The 21,188-nt window shown below is 39.2% G+C and overlaps 2 protein-coding genes across 2 annotated transcripts; both read right to left on the minus strand.

Moving 5' to 3' along the window:
* Positions 1-784: 784 nt before the first annotated feature.
* LOC145053176 (PH, RCC1 and FYVE domains-containing protein 1-like) lies at positions 785-4,457 on the minus strand. Its single transcript, XM_079001182.1, has 4 exons — positions 2,466-4,457; positions 2,252-2,398; positions 1,638-1,975; positions 785-1,267 (listed from the first exon to the last, which is right to left on the minus strand). Exons 1-4 carry the CDS (start codon positions 4,422-4,424, stop codon positions 1,111-1,113), a joined length of 2,601 nt encoding a protein of 866 aa, XP_078857308.1. The 5' UTR covers positions 4,425-4,457; the 3' UTR covers positions 785-1,110.
* A 1,682-nt stretch (positions 4,458-6,139) lies between these two features.
* Positions 6,140-8,081, minus strand: LOC145053177 (11S globulin seed storage protein Ana o 2.0101-like). Its single transcript, XM_079001183.1, has 4 exons — positions 7,759-8,081; positions 7,432-7,679; positions 6,779-7,357; positions 6,140-6,692 (listed from the first exon to the last, which is right to left on the minus strand). The coding sequence occupies exons 1-4, from the start codon at positions 8,069-8,071 to the stop codon at positions 6,273-6,275; spliced, it is 1,560 nt and encodes a 519-aa protein (XP_078857309.1). The 5' UTR covers positions 8,072-8,081; the 3' UTR covers positions 6,140-6,272.
* Between the last annotated feature and the right edge of the window lie 13,107 nt (positions 8,082-21,188).

A 21,188-nucleotide genomic window follows, 5' to 3' on the forward strand; every position in this document is an offset into this window, starting at 1 on the left:
AAACTCTCATCTTTTAGGAGTTCAAAGCTTGTGGAGCCCAAAGTTCTCCGGGAAGAAAGACCCATTGCCAGTAGACGATGGATTACAGACACTAAGAGTACCTAATGGATAAGCTTCTACCATAAGGGGTCGAAGGTGAGGTTTGCAGCTTACCTTCTAACAGATCGAGCTCGTGAATAGTGGGAGGAGGTGGTCATGATTTGGGAGCGGAGTACATTGATGCCATGAAATGGATAGACCTCGTTACCAATTTTAGATGTGTTTTGACATGCTACTTAGGTGTAGCAGTTGGCGAGGGATTTTAGGACCTTCTTTAGACGACTGAGACTATTATAAAGATCACCTCTATGTTCGAGGAAAGAGCTTTACTAGTTCTGCAGTATGTTGTGGATGAAGAGATGAAGAAGATGAGATACCACGATATGCTGAGGGATGATATCAGGAAGTTTGTTAGCATCTCGGGATGCAGGACACTGGAGGACATGATTGACAGAGCCCAGGAGTGGGAAATTGAGTTGGAGCTTCGGACAAAGCGGAAGTCAACTCCGACTCAAACAACAAAGGGCTCAGCGAAGAAGGCCAAGAATTCTGACTCTCGATCTAGAGGCCACCAGGGTTGGAGCCTTGATAATATTACTAGTTACATTTTTCTTTATAAATGACATATCTTTTGGGGGCTTTTTTTTCGATTCACCATAGACCAAAATATGTTTGCAATGACCTGAATAAACCTGACCTTAAATAATTTAGAATTTCTTATATATAAATTGGACTAATTTAGATGTTGAATAAAATTTGGGTAAAAAGACCCATTTATATTGTGCAAGAGTGTTACAAAATTATCTGCACATAAAAAGTTGATATTTGTTGTTTAATCTCTCTTCCTTTAACATAAGTTCATTTGTGGTTCCCCAAGATTGTGTTCGGACACATCGTTGTCCCATATATCAAATATCCAACATGAGGAAGATAAATCACAATATCTATCAGATGTCACCTATGGATTCTGACCTTTTTACTCCCTAGATTCAGATACTTCATAGGGACTACCACAACTAATAATATTTTCGCATTTTGTTAAGTGGGTTATATAAGATAAAAGAAAGTAAGCTAAGTGGATGTGGATGGTTCCTGATTAGGTGGAGATGGTTGAGCCTTAGATGTAGTTGGACGGTTGCTTGGCCTTCCCGGACTATATTTCTTGAACACCCTTTCTTTGTTTTCCTTCCACCATTCTTCCGCCTGCTCCGCCACAAACTTCCTTTTGCTGCCATTTTTTATCAAAACAAAAAAAGGTTATCAAGATCTTGCATAACACTTAAGTTTATACAAGGATATTTATGTCTTTTGCACAACAACATATCAGTCTCTGTCCCACCTTTCTAGGTACAATTTTTGTCCCATTGACATCGGTGCATGTCAAACACAGTACAAAGACTGTTTTGACTTGGTCAAACTTTCTAGGACTATTTTTTATGACTAGGACCAAGAGGGTATTCACATCTTTTGTACAGAATGTAGATTGAGAGCAAGTCTTTATATCATCTTTAATTTTTCATGAACCCGACATAAAGTATGTATTTTATTGAAAGTAGGCCGTTGTAATAATACAAAAACAAATGAAGAAAACTAAGTACCTGAATCTAACACGCTTAAATATTTTGGTGCCATTTGAGAGCTGAATGAGAGTAACATAAACACCAGGTTCAAATTGTTCAATCAATTCTTTCTTTTCCTCCCTCCTACTTGGATACCTGGGTAGTCTCGAGCTGCCTTGTCTGCTTGTTTGACTTGTGGATTCTGTGGTTTGACCAGAAGAAGAAGATCCATTATTCTCATCAGCATACTTTCTGCTTCTCATTCTTTTCGATGAAGTAATGTCTGATTGCAAAAACTCATTCACTCTACAACTTATTGATTTGAATGCTTCATCATCAGATAGTTCTGGAGGTAGCTTCTCCGATAAATCTTTTAGCTGACATATAAAACAACAAGCTCACTAACATTATTACATTATTAAAAAAAACATTATTATATTATTATGTTATTGAAAACATTAAATAGCACAGTAAAACAACAAGCTTCTATGTCAATTGCAATACCACAGCACCGAAAATCTAGGTTGCATTATAATATAAAAAAAAAAAGAGTAAATTACATTTTAGGTCCTTTAGGGTATCTGATTTTTGCTATTTTAGTCCTCATTTAAAGTACAATGAGTATATTACTATTTTATGATATTAGTAATTACCTGAGATTTGACACATTTGAAGACATCCACAGCAACCAGACACTTAGCACTTTCATCTGAAGCCAAGGCAGCAGACTGTTCAGCCTTAGTTCTCAATTTCAGAATTTCTGCTTCTTGCCGATCAGTCTTCTTCTTTAAAGTTTTCACCTACAATTTCACAAAAAGTATGAAAAAGCCATTGGGCTAAATCGGAAGAAATAGCAAAAATCACTACCTGATTATGTAACTTGGTGACTTCATGATTCAAAAGCTCATTAGACTTCTTCAAACTATCAATCACACCCCTCGAGAACATCGGAGAGCCACTGGTACACGGCGGACTCGGCCGCCTCGCGAAAGGAGAAGCCGGCCTCGCCGCCGACATCGGCTGAGGCGGTGGCTGCGGTGGCGGTAGAAACTGTGGCTGAATCGTCGTGGGGCCAGAAACAGGTCTCAAGGCATTTGAAAGCGCCCCCAATGAACTCGGAAAAGCAATATCCTTCAATTGCTGTGAAGATGGAACTTGCGAACGTCTTAAAGATGAACAATTACCTGATTTTGGTCCATACATAGCGGACATGATTTCAAGATATTTAACTGGTTCGATATTTGGAGACATTAATAGCCTTGAAGTCCGCCCTTGTTGCCCTTGTGCGGGTTGTGTGCTAAATTTCCGGTGAAAAGTGGAGACGTTGTTGTTGTTGTTGTTGTTAATATTCCCGATTTCACCTGATTTCTTTAATTTCGCGTAACAGGAGTCGCAAACACGGTGGGGTTTTCCAGGAATTGGCGCCAATGCGGCTTTTATCGCTTTTCGTGAACTACAACCATGGCAATGAAAATTCCCACAGTTGTAACAATTGTGTCTCTTTCGAGTGAATCCAAACGCTTGCTTACATCCCGAACAAACTGATTGATCGGCGCCGGAAACCCATTTGTGGATGCAAATACTCGTGGTGTAACTTGCGCCACAAGAAATGCTTTTCACGTGTCGATCTTTTAACGATTCAACTAAAGTTGGAGTTTTCCGATCTTCGTAGTCCCCATGGCCTAATCTTCCGTTTGCTCCCATTCCCCATGTGAAGATTTCACTTCTTGATGTTAAAACTGCACAATGGTAGGCCCCACAAGAAATTTCTTCAACGAATTCGCCGACTAATCCGTCTTGTACTAACGCCGGTTTTTTTCCGTCGGATTGTGGGTTTCCGAGTTGGCCGTACGCCGGACTACCCATGGCGAAGACATGGCCGGAGGTTGTGAGGGCTAACGTCATGGTGTGGCCACATGCTAGTTGATGGAAGTTGTAATCCATAAGAGATGAAATACAAGTTGGTTGTAAATACGTTGTCTTATCTCCATGACCTAATCGGAATTTATCCCCGTCGCCCCACGTAAACAGCTTCCGGGAAGTCGAAAGTCCGCCTTGTTGATTTGTGACCTCGACAATCGCCGCCGTATGCCATACTCCACACGCGACTTTCAAAGTTTTCAACCCGTTTAACGATTGGACTTCTTTTGGATACTTTACACTTTCCCGATCTCCGTGCCCTAAAACCCCAAACCTTCCATCGCCGAACGTAAATAGCCTCCCGTCGACGGTTGATAGCGCCGTATGCCATGTGCTACACGCGACGGAGAACACCAGAAGTCCTTCCAAAGGACCGGAGACCCGTTTCGGTATCCAATGGCTCGCGTCGGTGCCATGACCGAGGAGACCGGCGTTATGTAACCCGTCACCCCAGGTATATAAATCTCCGGCGTTCGTTATAGCACACGTATGAAACTCACCACACGCGACATAATCGACATTAGTAACGGCGAGAAACTCCACAAGATGTGGCCGGCGGAAGTCTTTTTCCGTTCCGTGACCGAGCCGGCCGCCGGATTCCTCCCCCCAAGTGAAAACCTCGCCTTGTTTTGTAACGAGGGACAAATGGCGAACGCCACAAGCAATTTGTTGGACGTCTATGACTACGTTTGACTCTAGGAGCCTAGGGATGGTGACGTCACTTTTTGATTGGAAAGTGTTTATGGATCCATCGGTGGATGCTACGTCAGACCAAACTTCTCCCCAAACGAAAACGTCTCCTAGCGATTCTATGTCATCGTGGCCAGAATTGTGATTTGAACAACTGGGAGTGCTGGAAACGCTGATTCTGAAACCATCTGCTGCACCACTTGTTCTTAATTGCATGTTTGTGGATCAAGATTTGGCATTTAGAAACTGGTAAATTTAAAAGATTAATTAGAAGATTGTAAATGTATACACCCAAGAAAACCAAGTATTATAAGCATGCATTAGAGTGTGTAGCAATAGAATTTGTAAAAGTCGGTAATATAATGTAAGAAATAACAACTTACTACTATTATTGGTGTATTATATCATCCTACTTATATTTCTTTCTTAGAGCATTGTACTTTTGGTTTTCTTTTTCTTCTTATTTAGACATAGTATATTTAGAAATCTACCTTATTATATAGCATTATGTTACTAATTTCTTCTTATAAACGCATCAATTTTAATATTTTACTTTATTATAGCAATCAAAGTTGCTTTGTATTTGAATGATATTGTTATAATAGGATAGACTATACAATATGTTGTAGGAAGAATTGAAAGCAAGATGCTATAATACATTAAACAAATCAGTGAAAGCATGTTGTTATTTCTTAGCTTTTCCATATTGTTCAAACCATGTTTCTAGAGTTTTTTTAGGACATATATGGACTAATGGCAAGTTTTTTTTAGGACATATATGGTCCAAAAAATAGCTACATTAAGAAATATCAAAGTAAGATTCCACATTGCCATCATCCACAAACATAAACAAAATGTCCACATTAGGAGCTAAAAAAGTTCCTCATCCTCTCTCAAAGTGCCTTTCTACACTAAAATGTCAACAGTTTTTAAAGTGTATCACAAAATTTGTCTGGTATCATAAATGATGATAGTTTAGACAGATTACAAGCAAGGCCTAAAACATTACAAGTGTTGACTTAGTTATGTTTTTGTTCAATCCATTTGAATATCAACAACACATATATGAGTGAATGTTTTCTTGAGGAACTCTAATCTTCAATGTAGAACATGTTTTCCTTTTGCTCTTTCCAAAAGATATAAAACAAACCGATTAATTTGTAGGCATATAGCACATATGTAATAATTGCCAATTACTCAATTTTTCTATGTTCTCAAACATATAACATTAAATGGAACTCATTTTCGTGAAAGGATTAAAAATTCATGTGTGTAATGTGTTAAATCCTGAGTGAGAGGAGGAAAAAACAAACCTGCTCAATATCATGCTCCGGATAACCCACAATTAACAGTATCTGTCATTCCATCAACCCTTCCAATTGTACCATAAGGATGATATAATCGCAATCCAATCTTCTCCTTCTTCCCGTTTCTTTGGCCTATCGCAAACTTAAATTCTTCAGCAATTGCTTAAAATCTTCGATCCGACATTGGGAATAACAGCGATCATTAATTTTCAGAAGGCCAAAATCGTTATGTAAAATCTGTGCCGATTTAATGCAGAATATTTGCTTAGTTTTGCGGAGATTCAACAAACCAGAATGCGAGAGAACAATAATGGAAGGGGAAAGAGAGGTTGAAGAAGGTATCGAAAGTATAGGGAAACGTTTGCAGCTCAACAAAAATGGAACCGATTTTGGCGCGCTCATTTGGCCCCCTTTTAACTATTTACTGGATATTTGTTGATTAAATCCGCATCATATGTTTTCCTTTATTGTCACATGTTTGTTAAGGAGAAAATTTTGAAGAAATGTTTGTTTATCTTTTTCCTTTTTTTAATTATATGTTTTTGAAATATGAAAATTTGATTAGACCAATTTGAAATTCTTTATTAATCACTCATATATCCATGTTTTTTATTCTTAGATCGATTGAGGCACAAAAGAAAATTCATTATTTATCGGTAAAGGATACATATTGCACAACGATCCCTACTTTCCTCTGAGTCGACCTTCTCTTATTTTACCATTTCATACATGAAAAGTGAAAACTTCCAACTTTCATCTAACCAAAAAGAACATTCAACAAAGCATTCTTCGCTGTTTCTCTCGGACTCGTCGACCTCGGGCTCAAAACAACAGCTTCTTGCCTGTTATACTTCAAACTCTTAGCTTGCTCTCGTGAAATCTCATACGAGTTCACCAACACCTCTTCGGGCAGTGCCCTCACAAACGAGAAACGTCCGGCCAACTGGCTCGTTATCGCATTGTCATTTGTCTTGAACGCCACCCACTCGCATCCTTCCTCGCCGGCCTTCTTCACCACCGCAAAGTTCTGTGGCACCACGATCAGTTGACCCTCCCGAACCCAGTCGTCAAACACGGCTGACCCATCGTTTTTCACGATTTGCAGACGGCTGCTTCCACTTGTCACGTAGATTACACTGTGGGCGTTTAAGTTGTAGTATGGTGCATGAATAGCATTCTACACGTAAAAATAGCAAGTTATAATATGATTTTAATTCTATATTTCATTTGATTTTAATTCTTTGAAGACACCATATAGTTTACCTTGTAAAGGATTCCTCTCTCGGCGCTAAGTTGAAGCAAGTCGAGGACAGGGAATTTGTGGCTGTTGAGACTGCTGACGCGTCCGCCACGTGGGTTGTACACGTCGGCATGGGTTGGGTTGGCAAGGTTGGCGCTCAACTGGGCGGAGCATAAGGTTTCATCAAAGCCGTTGGCTCCGCCACCACCACGACGACCACTTTTTCCTCGTGAAGGTGATGATCGTTGGCGTTCTCGTCCTTGTTCTTGCTTTTCTGGGGTGATGACTCTGAAATTATCAGCTTGAACGATGAATCCACGGTTGTCGTTTTGTCCCTTTAGTTGCCTCACAGTCTCGTAGTCAACATTAAACACGTCTTGAAGGATCTGGTCGTCGAAACCATTGAAGATGTTAGAGCCTTCTTGTTCTTGTTGTCCCCTTCTCCGGCCACCTTCAGCACGGTGAGGCTCATCTCGTCTCTTGCCACCCTGTGCGCGGCCTTCTGACGGCACCTCCCACCTGGTTTCCTGGCCGCGCTGTTGTTGGCCACGGCCTCCTTGTTGTCCTTGTTGACTTTGTGAGTTTCCGGCGAGGAAGAATTTCTGATCATAAAAACGTTCATATGAATCTCTAATCATAAAAACGTTTAAGAAATGATGTTAATTAAACAAATTACCCTGAAGGTTCGATCGAGCTGGTTAGCCACATTGCTTGTATCACGAAGAACAATGGTGACTATGGGTCTGTCGCCGTCGTTGTAGGTCCAGTGAACTACTCCGGCAGGCAACGCTAATATATCACCTTCTTTGTATCGGTAAACCTTCTGGTGCTTGTCAAAAAACTCTCCTTTTCCACCCTCCGAAGGAAACGATGTCTCAAATGTTTCCGGGCACCCTGGAAGCACAGTTCCCTGAATACCTTCGCCTGTTACATATACATTAGCAAAGTGAATCAGTGACCTTAAGTACAAGTTACAATGCACGATGTACAATACAAAGAGTACCTCTGACGACATAGGCAAGCTCCGGTGCACTTGGGTAGTATGGCAAGAGAAGCCCTTTAGGGTTAATAGTATGACGAACTGCATCTACGCCGGCGCACTCGAGTTCATCGTTCTCCTCGGGGATCCAGAACTCAGACACTCCGGCCTCCGATTCCACAACGCGGTTGGGTTCTCTAGCGGTGATTCTGTCGATCTGGCATTCAGAGAGTCCACTTAGACGTGTCTGTTGTTTCCGGGGTGGCTGTATCTGAGCCAAACCACCATGAAAGAGCACTAGAAAGCAAAGACCAAGAGAAAGAAGTCTGAAACTCATTGTTGAATTGTGGTGTGAAGTGGCGAAGAGGTTGGGTTTGGATTTATAGTGGGTGTGGAGTGTGAGGATTTGACACGTAATGAAAATGGTGGCAATTTTGTTCTGTTTTAATGTTATGTATAGTGTACACGTTGGATTTTTAGAGGCTATATGTGGCGAAAGTGTCCTGAAAATGAAGATGATCTATGTGTTGTCGTATTATCGTGGCTTATGATCCAATGAATCTGGTCGCATAAACAAGTAATACCGATTGAAGATTGAATCGTTAATTCTACATTCTACATGGAATAATAAGAAAAGAGTCGCAAGTATACATTGTTGAAAATTTTAACTGACATTAATAACTAATCTAAAAAGTTACTTAGTGATTAATAAAAAGGAAATGATTTAATAGGGTTGTATACATTTAAATTTTTTTTTTTTGTTTTTTTAATTAAGATTTTGAATATGTATGCATTAAATCCTTACGACCGGATTCTATAGATTTTGTTAATGTGGAATCACATGTGGCAGGAATAACAATTACGTGGTGGCGAGGCCTAGTCAAGGCTTATAAACGGGTGTTTAAACAAGAGAGCAGAAGGAATCGTGATTTTGCCCTAGAAGAAGAAGACGAATGTCGATTGGCTCAAGGATCTTCGACGGTTCAAGCAATTACAAAGTAGATAACAAAATCATTTGTGATTGTTTACTCCCTATATAAGTTCATAACTTCAAGACCAAAGATAACCCCATAAAGAAATTTAGAGGGTGCCCTAACTCATTGGTAATTACCGATTTTGATTTTATTTGTCCAAATGCATCAATTTTGCATTTAATTTCTCCTTCTTGCCTTCTTGATTGTTGTTTTCATTACTAAAGAAACCAGGAAAAAAGTGTAAAGTTTGGGAATTGATTCATGAAGAACCTGTAAATGTGAAGCCTAATGTAGAAGATACTCTTTTAAAAGTTGTAGAGGATGTGCAGTTGTTAGGAAAGAAGTGAAAGAATTGAAGATTATATTTCTTGCAATGGTTGTTGTATTGGTTCTTGTCTTCATTGTTAAGCTTATATATTAGGTTTATGTAATGGTAGAGAGTATATTGGTATTTTGTGTTCATTGTGAAGCGTATGTATTAATGATTATGTAACGGTATGCCACAGCCCCAAACCGACACGGCGAAAACGTTCGGAGGTAGAGGACGTCATGTACAATATCAGGACAATTGCATCATAATAATCAAAGTAAACACGACCATTACATTGAATATATAAGGTATTTACATCGGTTTGATACATAATATGTATGTAGCAAAAGTATAACAAAAGTGTGAAAGACGCGGCTCTATGAGCTCCTTTTTCTCAAAAGCCTGCGGGCGTACCTGTCTACTGATTTCCTGAGAATACAAACGATTTTGAAAGTGTATCAACAATTAATTTGGTGAGTTCATAAAAATGTTTTTGTAATGAAAACCTGCCATTGAGTCTGTGAAAATGTTTGTATGTTTCTCAAGAAAATCCAATATTTTCTTTAGTAATGAAAACTAGTCTTAAACCTTAAGACCAAAATGTGTGTCCGTTACTATATTGTGTCGTAGTATATGAAAGTGTTAGTTTGTATGCCTGGTTACCACCAGCTGTATTGTATAGTGTTGTTTTGTACGAAACCTTTTGTATGAAAACCCTGGCTACCACCAGTAGTGTATAGTAGTTTTATTATTTAAAATAAAACCATGAGTTTGTATTCCCTGGAATTCTCCAGTATAGTGTGTGGTAGTTCTATTAATTAAAATAAAACTATTGAAGAATGAAATCCTGTAAACAAATGGTTAGTTTATACCTTTGTGAGTTTGGTATAACCATGCTTGATATGACCTAGTGACCTCTACGACATTCTTCAGGCGTCGGAACGGTATGATATTTGTCACCCCAGGCATGCTTGCCTAACTGTAGCTAGCAGTTCATATGTGTGATTGTCAGTCCCTGTAGATTTACACACAAATCTCATGATCTCTCTCCAGGAGACTCTGGTTATATTTTGGTAGGATTTAGTTCCGCACCCCGCAGGGTACAATTGAAGTAGTGTCTCACAACCATGTATTAACTAGTTTACGTGTAGTGTTGTAGCATTCTCTTGTACTTGAAACTATATGTATGACTTGTAGAGTAAAAATAATTATAATTAAATAATTATTTAGTATTGTACTCTTGTATTTAGAAAATAATATTGTATACCATACACTATATCTATCATAGTTTATATGTTTGTTAATGAATAAGCTCTTGAACTGGTAAAACCGTGTGTTGAAATCCCAAACTATACCTATTATAGTTTGCATGTATGTTATGTACTCGATTCACGTATTGTACTGAAAACTTTGCAATTATGGTTGTATGTTGAAAACTTCCCTTATGCTCAGCATGTTACAAAAGGGATAAAATATCTAAATATTTTATAAAATGTAGTGATCTCTTGGTTGTATTAATTGCATAAGTTTTAATTCTGTTGAAATCCTTTGTATAAGAACACAAAAATTATTTGTATTTTGCTTGTATTCCCCCCTGAAAACGTTAAAAACAGTTAAAGTGTAGGGGTATGAACTCACAGTTGGTTATGTGCACGTGCTTGATAGCGAAACTGGAAAGATGACCCTCGAGTTGGAGTACGCGGAATTAACGGTATCCTAATGATAATTAAACACATAATTGTATTTAAATTAGAGAAACCATTAATTAAAGTGTTAGAAAACACTTGCTTTTATTACCAAGACTTGTTTGAAGTGAGAAAGGAGGGTTTTCGGCCAAGGTTCTCGGTTCAAAGCAGTTTTCGGATGCAAACTGGGTTTTCGGCCGAACACACGTTTTCGGCCGAAATCAGGGTTTAGTTCTGCTCGTGTTTTCGGCCCTTGAAGATATGAAGGTTGTTCTTAGTGTTCTTTGTGTTCTTGAGGAAAAACTTGAAGATTTGAAGGATCCTTCTTGAAGATGAGGGTGTTCTTGGATGATCATTGGGAGAGAATTGAGAGAGTTTTCGGGTGGAAATAGTGAAAAATGAACAAGGTTTTAGATGAAAACCTATATATCGGTTGGGTATTCGGCTGGAGATGGGTTCTTGACGAGACCTATTTTTGGCCAGAGGTTTTCGGCCGAAAACAAGGGCTGTACGAGTTATCTGCTGTTTTTCGAGGGAAAACTTGATTTTTTGAGTTAGTTTGGTTCCGACACTTATATAAATTTTATTTACATAATTTAAATGGTTTTCTAACCCTTACGAGCTTAACGGAATAAATAAAATTCGACATTTTATTTAACGAAAATTGACTTTTGTTGACTGAAAAAGTGTCGAGTTGTCACATCATCCCCCGATAGAGGGAACTTCGTCCTGAAATTTTACTCATATAATATAATCATGGACTAGGAAAAAGATGCGGGTACTTCTGCTGCATTTGTTCTTCTCGCTCCCAAGGGAATTCAGGTCCCCGCTTGGCATTCAAATGAACCTTCACTATCGGTATGCGACTTTGTTTCGTTCGTTTGACTTCCCGATCCATGATTTCGACTGGTTATTCCATGAAGTTAGGATTCTCGTTGATCTTGATTTCATCGAGCAGGATCACAAGGGTTTCGTCGGATAAACACTTTTTAAGTTTTGACACGTGGAAGATGGTGGTTGTCGAGGCCAACATAAATAATAACCCTAAATATTACACACTAAAATAGTGTATAGTGGTAAAGGGATCGAATCCACGGAGATTGGTTCAATTTATAACTCTATGAAAAATCTCTTTGTAAAAATACTTGTAAAATGACAATAAAAATAAAATGGGGGGGGGGGGGGGGGGGTTTGGTGTTTTGAAATACTTGAAACAAACTAGAATTACCTATGATTTAAATAAACAAATGCAACAAAAATAAGAGTTTGATGTAAAATCAATAAGGGAGAGATGGTTGAATTAAAGTTTCCTCACTTTGACTTTTGATGAACATATCATTAGAATCCAATGGTGCAATACTTTGATTTAAATCCTTAATTTGGCTATAGTAATCCAAGGAGCTTGAGATTACCTAGACTTTTCTTAATTGTTGAAATGGCTAGAGAAGCTCATAACAATTTCCTTAGTCAAAGTCACTAATTCCAAATAGCATGTAATTAGTGAAAGTCAACTAGCATTAAGAACCAAAAAGTCACCAAATCCAAGAGGGGTCAAATGCTTTCACCACCATGTTGGAGGAAATGATTTTATGATTGTGTGAAGAAAAGACTACACAAAAATCATTTGTTGCTTGCTAATTTGAGGATCATTTACTTAATCAAGAAATTAGCCAACTAATCACCACAAACACATTGAAACTCATGAATAAAAACATACTAGTAGTGATAATATGATAAAACACAAAACATTTCCATAAAGATTTAAGATCAAATTCATGGATTCTTCAACACCCAACAAAGGTTTAAAGGATTCAACAAAAAGTCAACCAATATTTGTTTAGCCAAGCATGGCTAAACTCAAAGGAACAAAGTTAGATGAAATTATGCCAAACATTTTACAATAATCAAGAGGTGAAATCAAGATGTTCTTGAGGTGTTCTTGGCCTTCACAAGCACTCCAAACTCCAGAGAGAACAAGTCAAACTCGGACCTCCAAGATAAGGCTGAAGAGGCACACCAACCTTCCCAATATAGAGCTCTAGACAAAATCCCGAATTTGCCCTTGTCAGGAATCCATGCAGGCCGCAGGGAATCTTACGCGGGTCGCGTGACTTTGACGGGTTTTTGGGTTCCTTCATGTCTTGGGCCCTAACAGCTAGTCCATTGGCCCAGTTTGAGTCCAATCAGCTCCAATCCATTTTTCTTCAATATTTCTTCAATTCGAGCCCAATTTGTCTCTCCACATCACTCAAAACTTCCGCAAACTCCTAAACATCGATCTTGCACACTCAAGAATTTTCCCGTGCCTTTCAAATTTAAGGTTCAACACTTCCACACCTTCAAGTAATTGACAAGCCCACTCCATGAATCACCTCCACAGCCATCCAACACGAAATACCCATTGCTCTTCAAGTCCAAAAGCCTCCCAAAAATCCCGCTCCGCTAGTCTCTAGAAAATCTGCAATAATGCTCAAGAAACTAGAAGGTACCCGAAATGGTCATACAAATAACAAAAAGAAAAATATGCATGGAAATTAACTAAAATGTGAATGAAATGTGCTAAAAAAAACTATAAAAGAAGTAAATAAAATGAAGCTATCAAATCACCCCAAGCTTAAACCTTACTTGTCCTCAAGTAAGACAAGACTAAAATGAACTCAGGATGAACTACCCTAAGGAAAATAAAAAGAATGGATAGAACCGCGAAACCTGATCACCGTTAGTCAACATGGTCAGAATTGATCTCGCTGCTATCTCACAACTTTTTCATCTAATGACAATGGGACCATAAACCACATCCAGGACAACTCCTCTAGGTGAATAAGGAGGGATGGTCAGTCGTAGTCTTAATGGAACATGCATACAATGAAGAACATCTGCAGTAGGGAGAAAGCAACTGGATGGGCTCGGGTGGAGCTCTTCTTTAAGTGCACACTCTGCTCTCACGTTTGCCGGTTTCTCTCATGTGTAACTAGGTTTAATCGCTCGGGCACCGTTGTAGGAATCGGTTCACTTAGTGTTGGCCCAAACCTCCCGTAGTATCCGACTCGACAGTCTCCCTAACATCACCAATCTGCGAAAAAAAAAGAACAACTTGATCTATATACAATAAAACAAGCCTATATAAATGAATATCAAACGCCGGGTGACCAAAATGTTGGAAAATTTGTTTAATAATTGAACCGGCCACCTATCTAAGATAGTTGCAACTGAAAATTTGCATGCTTCTTTTTTTTTTTTTTGCTTTTTTTTTCTGATACCATACTTGAAGGTAACGTATTAACAATCGATTTTTTTTTAACAAGAAAACCCTTTGACTCAAAATTTGGTTCCCAAAGGTGTGTAAGTGGAACCGAAAGGGTAATGATATAATCCGAATGGTCTAAGTGTGAAAATGACCATGTGCGGAGCATAAAGATGTAATGTAAGCTCCTTTTCAAACTTGTGGTTTTTCAAAGATAATGAAAATGTCCAAATGTGGACTAAAAGACTCTAAAATTCTAAGAAACTCGCAAAAAAGATATGGTGATGTAAAGAGACCGGATATGGATTCTACTCGGGGACAAGCACCAATGCTTCATCCTAACAGTTCAAACATGATCAAGTGTGATCCACTCAGTGGTAGTGACCGCAAGGCTAAGAACATCCATTGCTATAGTATATCCTACAGTTGTTAGTATTGTATGCATAGTTTTTCATGAAACTACCTGGCCATGATCACTTACCCCTTTAAGCTACCAGCATCTGATCCCAAGTATGAAATCCCAAACTGCAGCTAGTGGTCCCGGTTCGATGGGTGAGATAACAACAAGATCCTGGACCAATAATGATACAATAACTGTTAACCTGTTCCATAGTTTCCAAGGAGGTGAGAATAAACAGACAACAAAAATGCATGAATGCTAATGCCTTAAGCTAAATGTTTTGCAAAAATATAAAAGGTGAAAAATAAGAAAATAAAATATTTTTGGAATTATACATATAAATGAATGCAAATTAGCTTAAAACTAAAATGTTATGCAACCTAGTTAAAAAATGCATGAAAAAAGTAAATGGAAAAGGAAATGCCCCACCCTAAGCTTAAGAACAAGCACTGTCCTCAATGCTTAAGGAAAGGGAGGAAATGACCATAATCGGAGGGTTGGGTAGAGCATAGGGGTTTTTAGAGGAGGAAAAATGGTGAATAATGGTGGTGGTCTCGCGGAATTCTGACCGGTAGATCTCCGGGAAATCGAGTTTTTGTGTGGAGTGCGGGCTGGGCGCGGGCCGTGTAAAGGCCGCGTGTAACATTCTTGGTTTCCTCTTGAGTTCACAGAAGGTTCAGAAGAATTTTGGGTCGAAACACGTGGGCCGCGTAAAGGTCGCGTGAACTGAAGCTCAAAAAATACTAAGTGTTGAAACCAGCCCCGCGGGCCGCATGGAACCCGCACGCCGGTCGCGTGTGCTGAACAGGGCTAGAGGTGATTGTTTTACGCGGGCAAGGAATGGGCCGCACATAAGCCGCACAAGACGTTACGCGGGCCGCGTGACTTCCTGCACCTCAAAATTTGAAATTTTTCTAAAAACTTGATTTTTGGCCAAAACGATTCTCGTAAAGTCCCGGTTTCAAAAACACAACAAAAAGTTTGGACCAAAGGTGAGAATAAAGCTTGAAATTTTTCAAAAATGAACATTTTCAAAACAAAAAAAAATTTCAAAATCATTTTATTCGGTTTATAAAAGACGAAAGCACAATGCTTCCCAAAAATGCATTTCTTTAACGTCTTTGGCGAGACGCCTCCAAACTTCACTTTAACACTTTGGGGCGTCCAAATGGACGACATCTTGGACATTTGAATCAAAACCTTTATAGAATGACTTCAAACGATGTCCATTAACCTTGAAAACTTGCCCCGTGTCAACATTTTTTTTACTTTCCAAACCTCCGTTGGGACTCTTTTCTTGTATTTGACTTTCTTTTTACGGGAGAACCATACCGGACTTAGACCTTTGATAATAGCGATCATCCAACCATATTCTTCCTTGCACTTTTTCAGTAAGGTGACCAACTCTTCCCTCTTTGACATGGTGGTCGAGTTGGTGACCGGTTGGGTGTCTTCCTTCTCGGGATATGTATCATTTAAAGGGTCCGACAAATTTATCGTTTTTGGCTCTTGTGGTTCGTCTACCACTGGAATTAGTTTCTCAATGGTAGTGGTGGGCTCAAACTCTCTTTCGTTAACCCCTAACATGTCCTCTATAGTTTCATTGACATCTTTCTCAATTTCTTCTTCCTACTTGATAGCCTCTTCCACATCTGCTCCTTCTTCCTCTTCTTCACATAACACTCTTGGGCCATCAAAAATTTTCTCATCTTTCAAAGGAATGACACATGTGCTATGACATGGGATCTCTTCAGACGGTAGTTTGTCTTGAGCTTCCATTATACTTATTGTTTGAGAAAGTTGTGTTATTTGTTTCTCTAAGCTTTTGAGGCTAGCTTGGGTTGTTTCTTGGAAAGTTTGGGTAGATATGGCAATGCTTTTCACAATCTCCTCTAAGGACATGCTTGACGTTTCAAGTTGTTGAGGAGGTGGAGGATATGGATGTTGGAATTGTGGAGTTGGTTGGTATTGGTCATTTCTCCAAGCTTGGTATGGGATTTGGTATTGATTGTATCCCCAAGCTTGGTTGTTGTCCCACCATTGATCATTTTGATGTTGATCATAACTCCATGGGTTTGACCAGTAGTAGCTTCCCTTTTCTAGCACTTTTTCCCATTCTCCTTGTAAATATGGACACATATCAGAATGATGTCCATTTTGGGCGCAATTAACGCAAAGAAGAGGCGAGGGTTGCACACTTGTTCACTTTCAATCATCATAACTAACTGAGCTAGCTCAGAAAGTTTATCTTCAATGCAAGGAGTGTTCATTTCTGAACCATAATATTTTTTTTTCAATTTTTCTTTTTGGATTTTAAACTAGAGCACCTGCACAATGAGATCTAGGCGTAGAGAAACAAACTGATTAAATATAAACCAATCCCCGGCAACGGCGCCAAAAATTTGGTGGTTGTCGAGGCCAACACAAATAATAACCCTAAATATTACACACTAAAATAGTGTATAGTGGTAAAGGGATCGAATCCACGGAGATTGGTTCAATTTATAACTCTATGAAAAATCTCTTTGTAAAAATACTTGTAAAATGACAATAAAAATAAAATGGGGGGTTTTGGTGTTTTGAAATACTTGAAACAAACTAGAATTAACTATGATTTAAATAGACAAATGCAACAAAAATAAGAGTTTGATGTAAAATCAATAAGGGAGAGATGGTTGACTTAAAGTTTCCTCACTTTGACTTTTGATGAACATATCATTAGAATCCAATGGTGCAATACTTTGATTTAAATCCTTAATTTGGCTATAGTAATCCAAGGAGCTTGAGATTACCTAGACTTTTCTTAATTGTTGAAATGGCTAGAGAAGCTCATAACAATTTCCTTAGTCAAAGTCACTAATTCCAAATAGCATGTAATTAGTGAAAGTCAACTAGCATTAAGAACCAAAAAGTCACCAAATCCAAGAGGGGTCAAATGCTTTCACCACCATGTTGGAGGAAATGATTTTATGATTGTGTGAAGAAAAAACTACACAAAAATCATTTGTTGCTTGCTAATTTGAGGATCATTTACTTAATCAAGAAATTAGCCAACTAATCACCACAAACACATTTAAACTTATGAATAAAAACATACTAGTAGTGATAATATGATAACACACAAAACATTTCCATAAAGATTTAAGATCAAATTCATGGATTCTTTAACACCCAACAAAAGTTTAAAGGATTCAACAAAAAGTCAACCAATATTTGTTTAGCCAAGCATGGCTAAACTCAAAGGAACAAAGTTAGATGAAATTGTACCAAACATTTTACAATAATCAAGAGGTGAAATCAAGATGTTCTTGAGGTGTTCTTGGCCTTCACAAGCACTCCAAACTCTAGAGAGAACAAGTCAAACTCGGACCTCCAAGATAAGGCTGAAGAGGCACACCAACCTTCCCAATATAGAGCTCTAGACAAAATCCCGAATTTGCCCTTGTCAAGGATCCATGCGGGCCGCGGGGATCTTACGCGGGCCGCGTGACTTTGACGGGTTTTTGGGTTCCTTCATGTATTGGGCCCCAACAGCTAGTCCATTGGCCCAGTTTGAGTCCAATCAGCTCCTAGCCCATTTTTCTTCAGTATTTCTTCAATTTGATCCCAATTTGTCTCTCCACATCACTCAAAACTTCCGCAAACTCCTAAACATCGATCTTGCACACTCAAGAATTTTCTCGTGCCTTTCAAATTTAAGGTTCAACACTTCCACACCTTCAAGTAATTGAAAAGCCCACTCCATGAATCACCTCCACAATCATCAAGCACGAAATACCCATTGCTCTTCAAGTCCAAACGCCTCCCAACAATCCCGCTCCGCTAGTCTCCAGAAAATCTGCAATAATGCTTAAGAAACTAGAAAGTACCCGAAATGGTCATACAAATAACAAAAAGGAAAATATGCATGGAAATTAACTAAAATGCGAATGAAATGTGCTAAAAAAACTATAAAAAGAAGTAAATAAAATGAAGCTATCAGAAGACGGGATGTATGTTGGTAAGTTCTTGTGGCAACCAGAGTTAGTAGGCTACCGCGGGGGTGGGGTGGGGTGGGGGATCCTAGCGACGATCTCGAATGGCCTAGTGTATCTTGGATTTTGCTTTCTGCGCTTTCTGAAGCGTATCATGCCCTTCCAGGGTGCGACCTTCAACAGAAAACGGTCACCAACCTGTAATTCCAAGGGTTTTCGTCTTTTGTCAATGTGTTTCTTTTTTCTATATTTGGAGGCTTTTAGTCGTTCTCAGATTATCGAATGATTTTTGGGCCAATGAGAGTGTTGTCGGGGACTTTTCCCTTAGCTAACTGCATGTCACCTACTTCAGCCCTGATGGGTTTTGGACATAAGAACTTTACCTATGTGCACATACAACCCTAAAGCTTGAATCTAGGTTTCACTAATTGAACATGTAATGTCCTAGACTTTCATGGCTAGATCTAATGTAAACTAACAATTGAAACATATGAAAACAGATCTAGAATAATACCTTGAGTTACTTGCTTGAAAACCTTCTTCTTCTTGGAGCTTAGAGTCACAAATGTCACTCCTCTAATGGCTTACAAACACCAACTAACAAGAAGATGATTTGAGAGACATGAGGAAGAGAGAAATCGGCTCTAGGGTTACTCCAATCACAAGGGTGGCCGATTTCCTCAACCCTATGGGTCTATTTATACTGTGAGCTCCTAGGGTTTCACCTTAAAACCCTAATTGGATAACTTAGCCTCAAAGCAATCCAAATCCTCTTCTAGATAGGGCCTTGGACGATTTCTAGGTTATCCACATCCCTAAAATCGTCCATAAATTAATTCCTAATCCATAAGGGTTCTTGGCTCAAAATACAACTTTCACACATTTGACAGTTTATACCCCTTTATTCAATTAATCTCTTTAAGTCAATAAATTAATTCCTAATTAATTTATGACTTATATTAATCAAATAATATTATTATTATTTTAACATATTATTCTTATAATACATTAATAATAATATCTCTTCTCTCTAAATCACCCTATCAAGTTGCTATGGTGAAGGCAACCCAAAAGGACCATGCACAATCGGGTCAAGTACTTACCAAATATAGTTACAGCCTTAGACACTAATCCAACAAGCCCAACACAGAGGGGATCTGCACTTATGGCCATAGAGGGCTTCGAATGGAGCAGCCTTGATACTGGTATGGCAGATGTTGTTATAGGAAAACTCGACCAAGGGCAAATGGGTGTCCCACGACTTGGCAAAATCAATAACACATGCTCTCAGCATGTCTTCCAACGTTTGAATGGTTCTCTTACTCTGCATATCAGTTTGTGGATGGTAATCTGTGCTCATATCCAACTTAGTTCCAAGAGCTGTCTGTAGTGACTGCCAAAATCATGAGGTGAATCTGTTATCTCTATCGGAGATAATGGATACAGTCACACTGTGCAGCTGTACTATCTCTTGGATGTAGGTTCGAGTCAGTCTCTCCATCTTGTATGTTTCTTTGATTGGCAGGAAGTGGGCAGACTTGGTCAACCTGTCGACGATTACCCAGATAGTGTCATGGCCACTCAGGTATTTTTGGCTGTTGGAGTAATCCTGAGGGCTTATGATATTCTACCTTGACCTTGGCACAAGTTAGGCACTTGCCCATGTAGGTAGCAATCTCATCTTTCATGTTTGGCCACCAATAGAGTTTCTTGAGATCTAGATACATCATGTCTGAACTTGAGTGAACGGAGTATCGATTTTTGTGGGCTTCATTCATGACAACCTCCCTGTAACCTCCGAACTTTGGGGTCCAAATATGGTTCATGAAATAACGGACTCCGTCTCCACTGATCTCAAAGTTCTTCTCCATTCCTCGCAGAGTTTCACCTACCACATTTTTGGGCTTTAAGGCTTCCAGCTAAGCCTCTTTGATCTGGTTGGATAGGTGGGAATGGATCGTCATGGTTAGTGCCTTCACTCTACAACCTGAATACTCTTTTCGGCTGACGGCATCCGCTACTACATTGGTTTTTCCAGGATGATAGTGTATCTCACAGTCATAGTCATTTGGTAGCTCTACCCATCACCACTTTCTCATGTTAAGCTCCTTCTTATCAAAAATGTGCTGAAGGATTTTGTGGTCGGTGAAGATAGTGCATTTGGTAGCATAAAGGTAATGTCTCCAGATTTTTAGGGCAAAGACCACTGCTCCCAACTCCAGACCGTGAGTTGTGTAGTTGACTACGTGTGCCTTCAGCTGTATCAAGGCATAAGCAATAACTTTTCCTCGCTACATAAGCACAAAACCTAGCCCTTGATTGGATGCATCGTAGTAGACAACGAAGTCCTCCGTCCCTTCTGGAAGATACAAGATAGGTGCGCTGCATAGGGCCTGCTTCAATGTTTGGAACGCAGTGTCCTGCTTTTCTCCCCAACTAAAGGTTACACCCTTTTGAGCCAGGGCGGTAAGTGGCTTAGCAATCCTGGAGAAGTTCTGAATGAATCTGTGATAGTAGCCAACCATACGCAAGAATTGTCGGATTTCTGTGGGCGTCTTCGGTGCTGACCAATTCTCAATTGCGTTAGTTTTGGAAGGGTCCACATGTATGCCTTCCTTGCTAAGCATGTGATGGAGGAAAGTTACCTTTCTTATCCAAAATTCACATTTTGAGAATTTTGCATATAGTTTCTCCCCCCCCCCCCCCTTAAAGATCCTAGAACTTGCTTCAAGTGTCGTCTATGCTCTTCCTCACTTCGTGAATAGACGAGGATATCATCTATGAATACTATCACGAACTTGTCTAGGAAGGGGCGACACACCCGATTCATCAGATCCATGAATTGTGACATCCCCATTTCCATGGTC

The sequence above is a fragment of the Lactuca serriola genome, chromosome 5 (genome assembly GCF_051521515.1).
Source record: "Lactuca serriola cultivar US96UC23 chromosome 5, Lser_US96UC23_V15, whole genome shotgun sequence".
Taxonomy (NCBI): domain Eukaryota; kingdom Viridiplantae; phylum Streptophyta; class Magnoliopsida; order Asterales; family Asteraceae; genus Lactuca; species Lactuca serriola.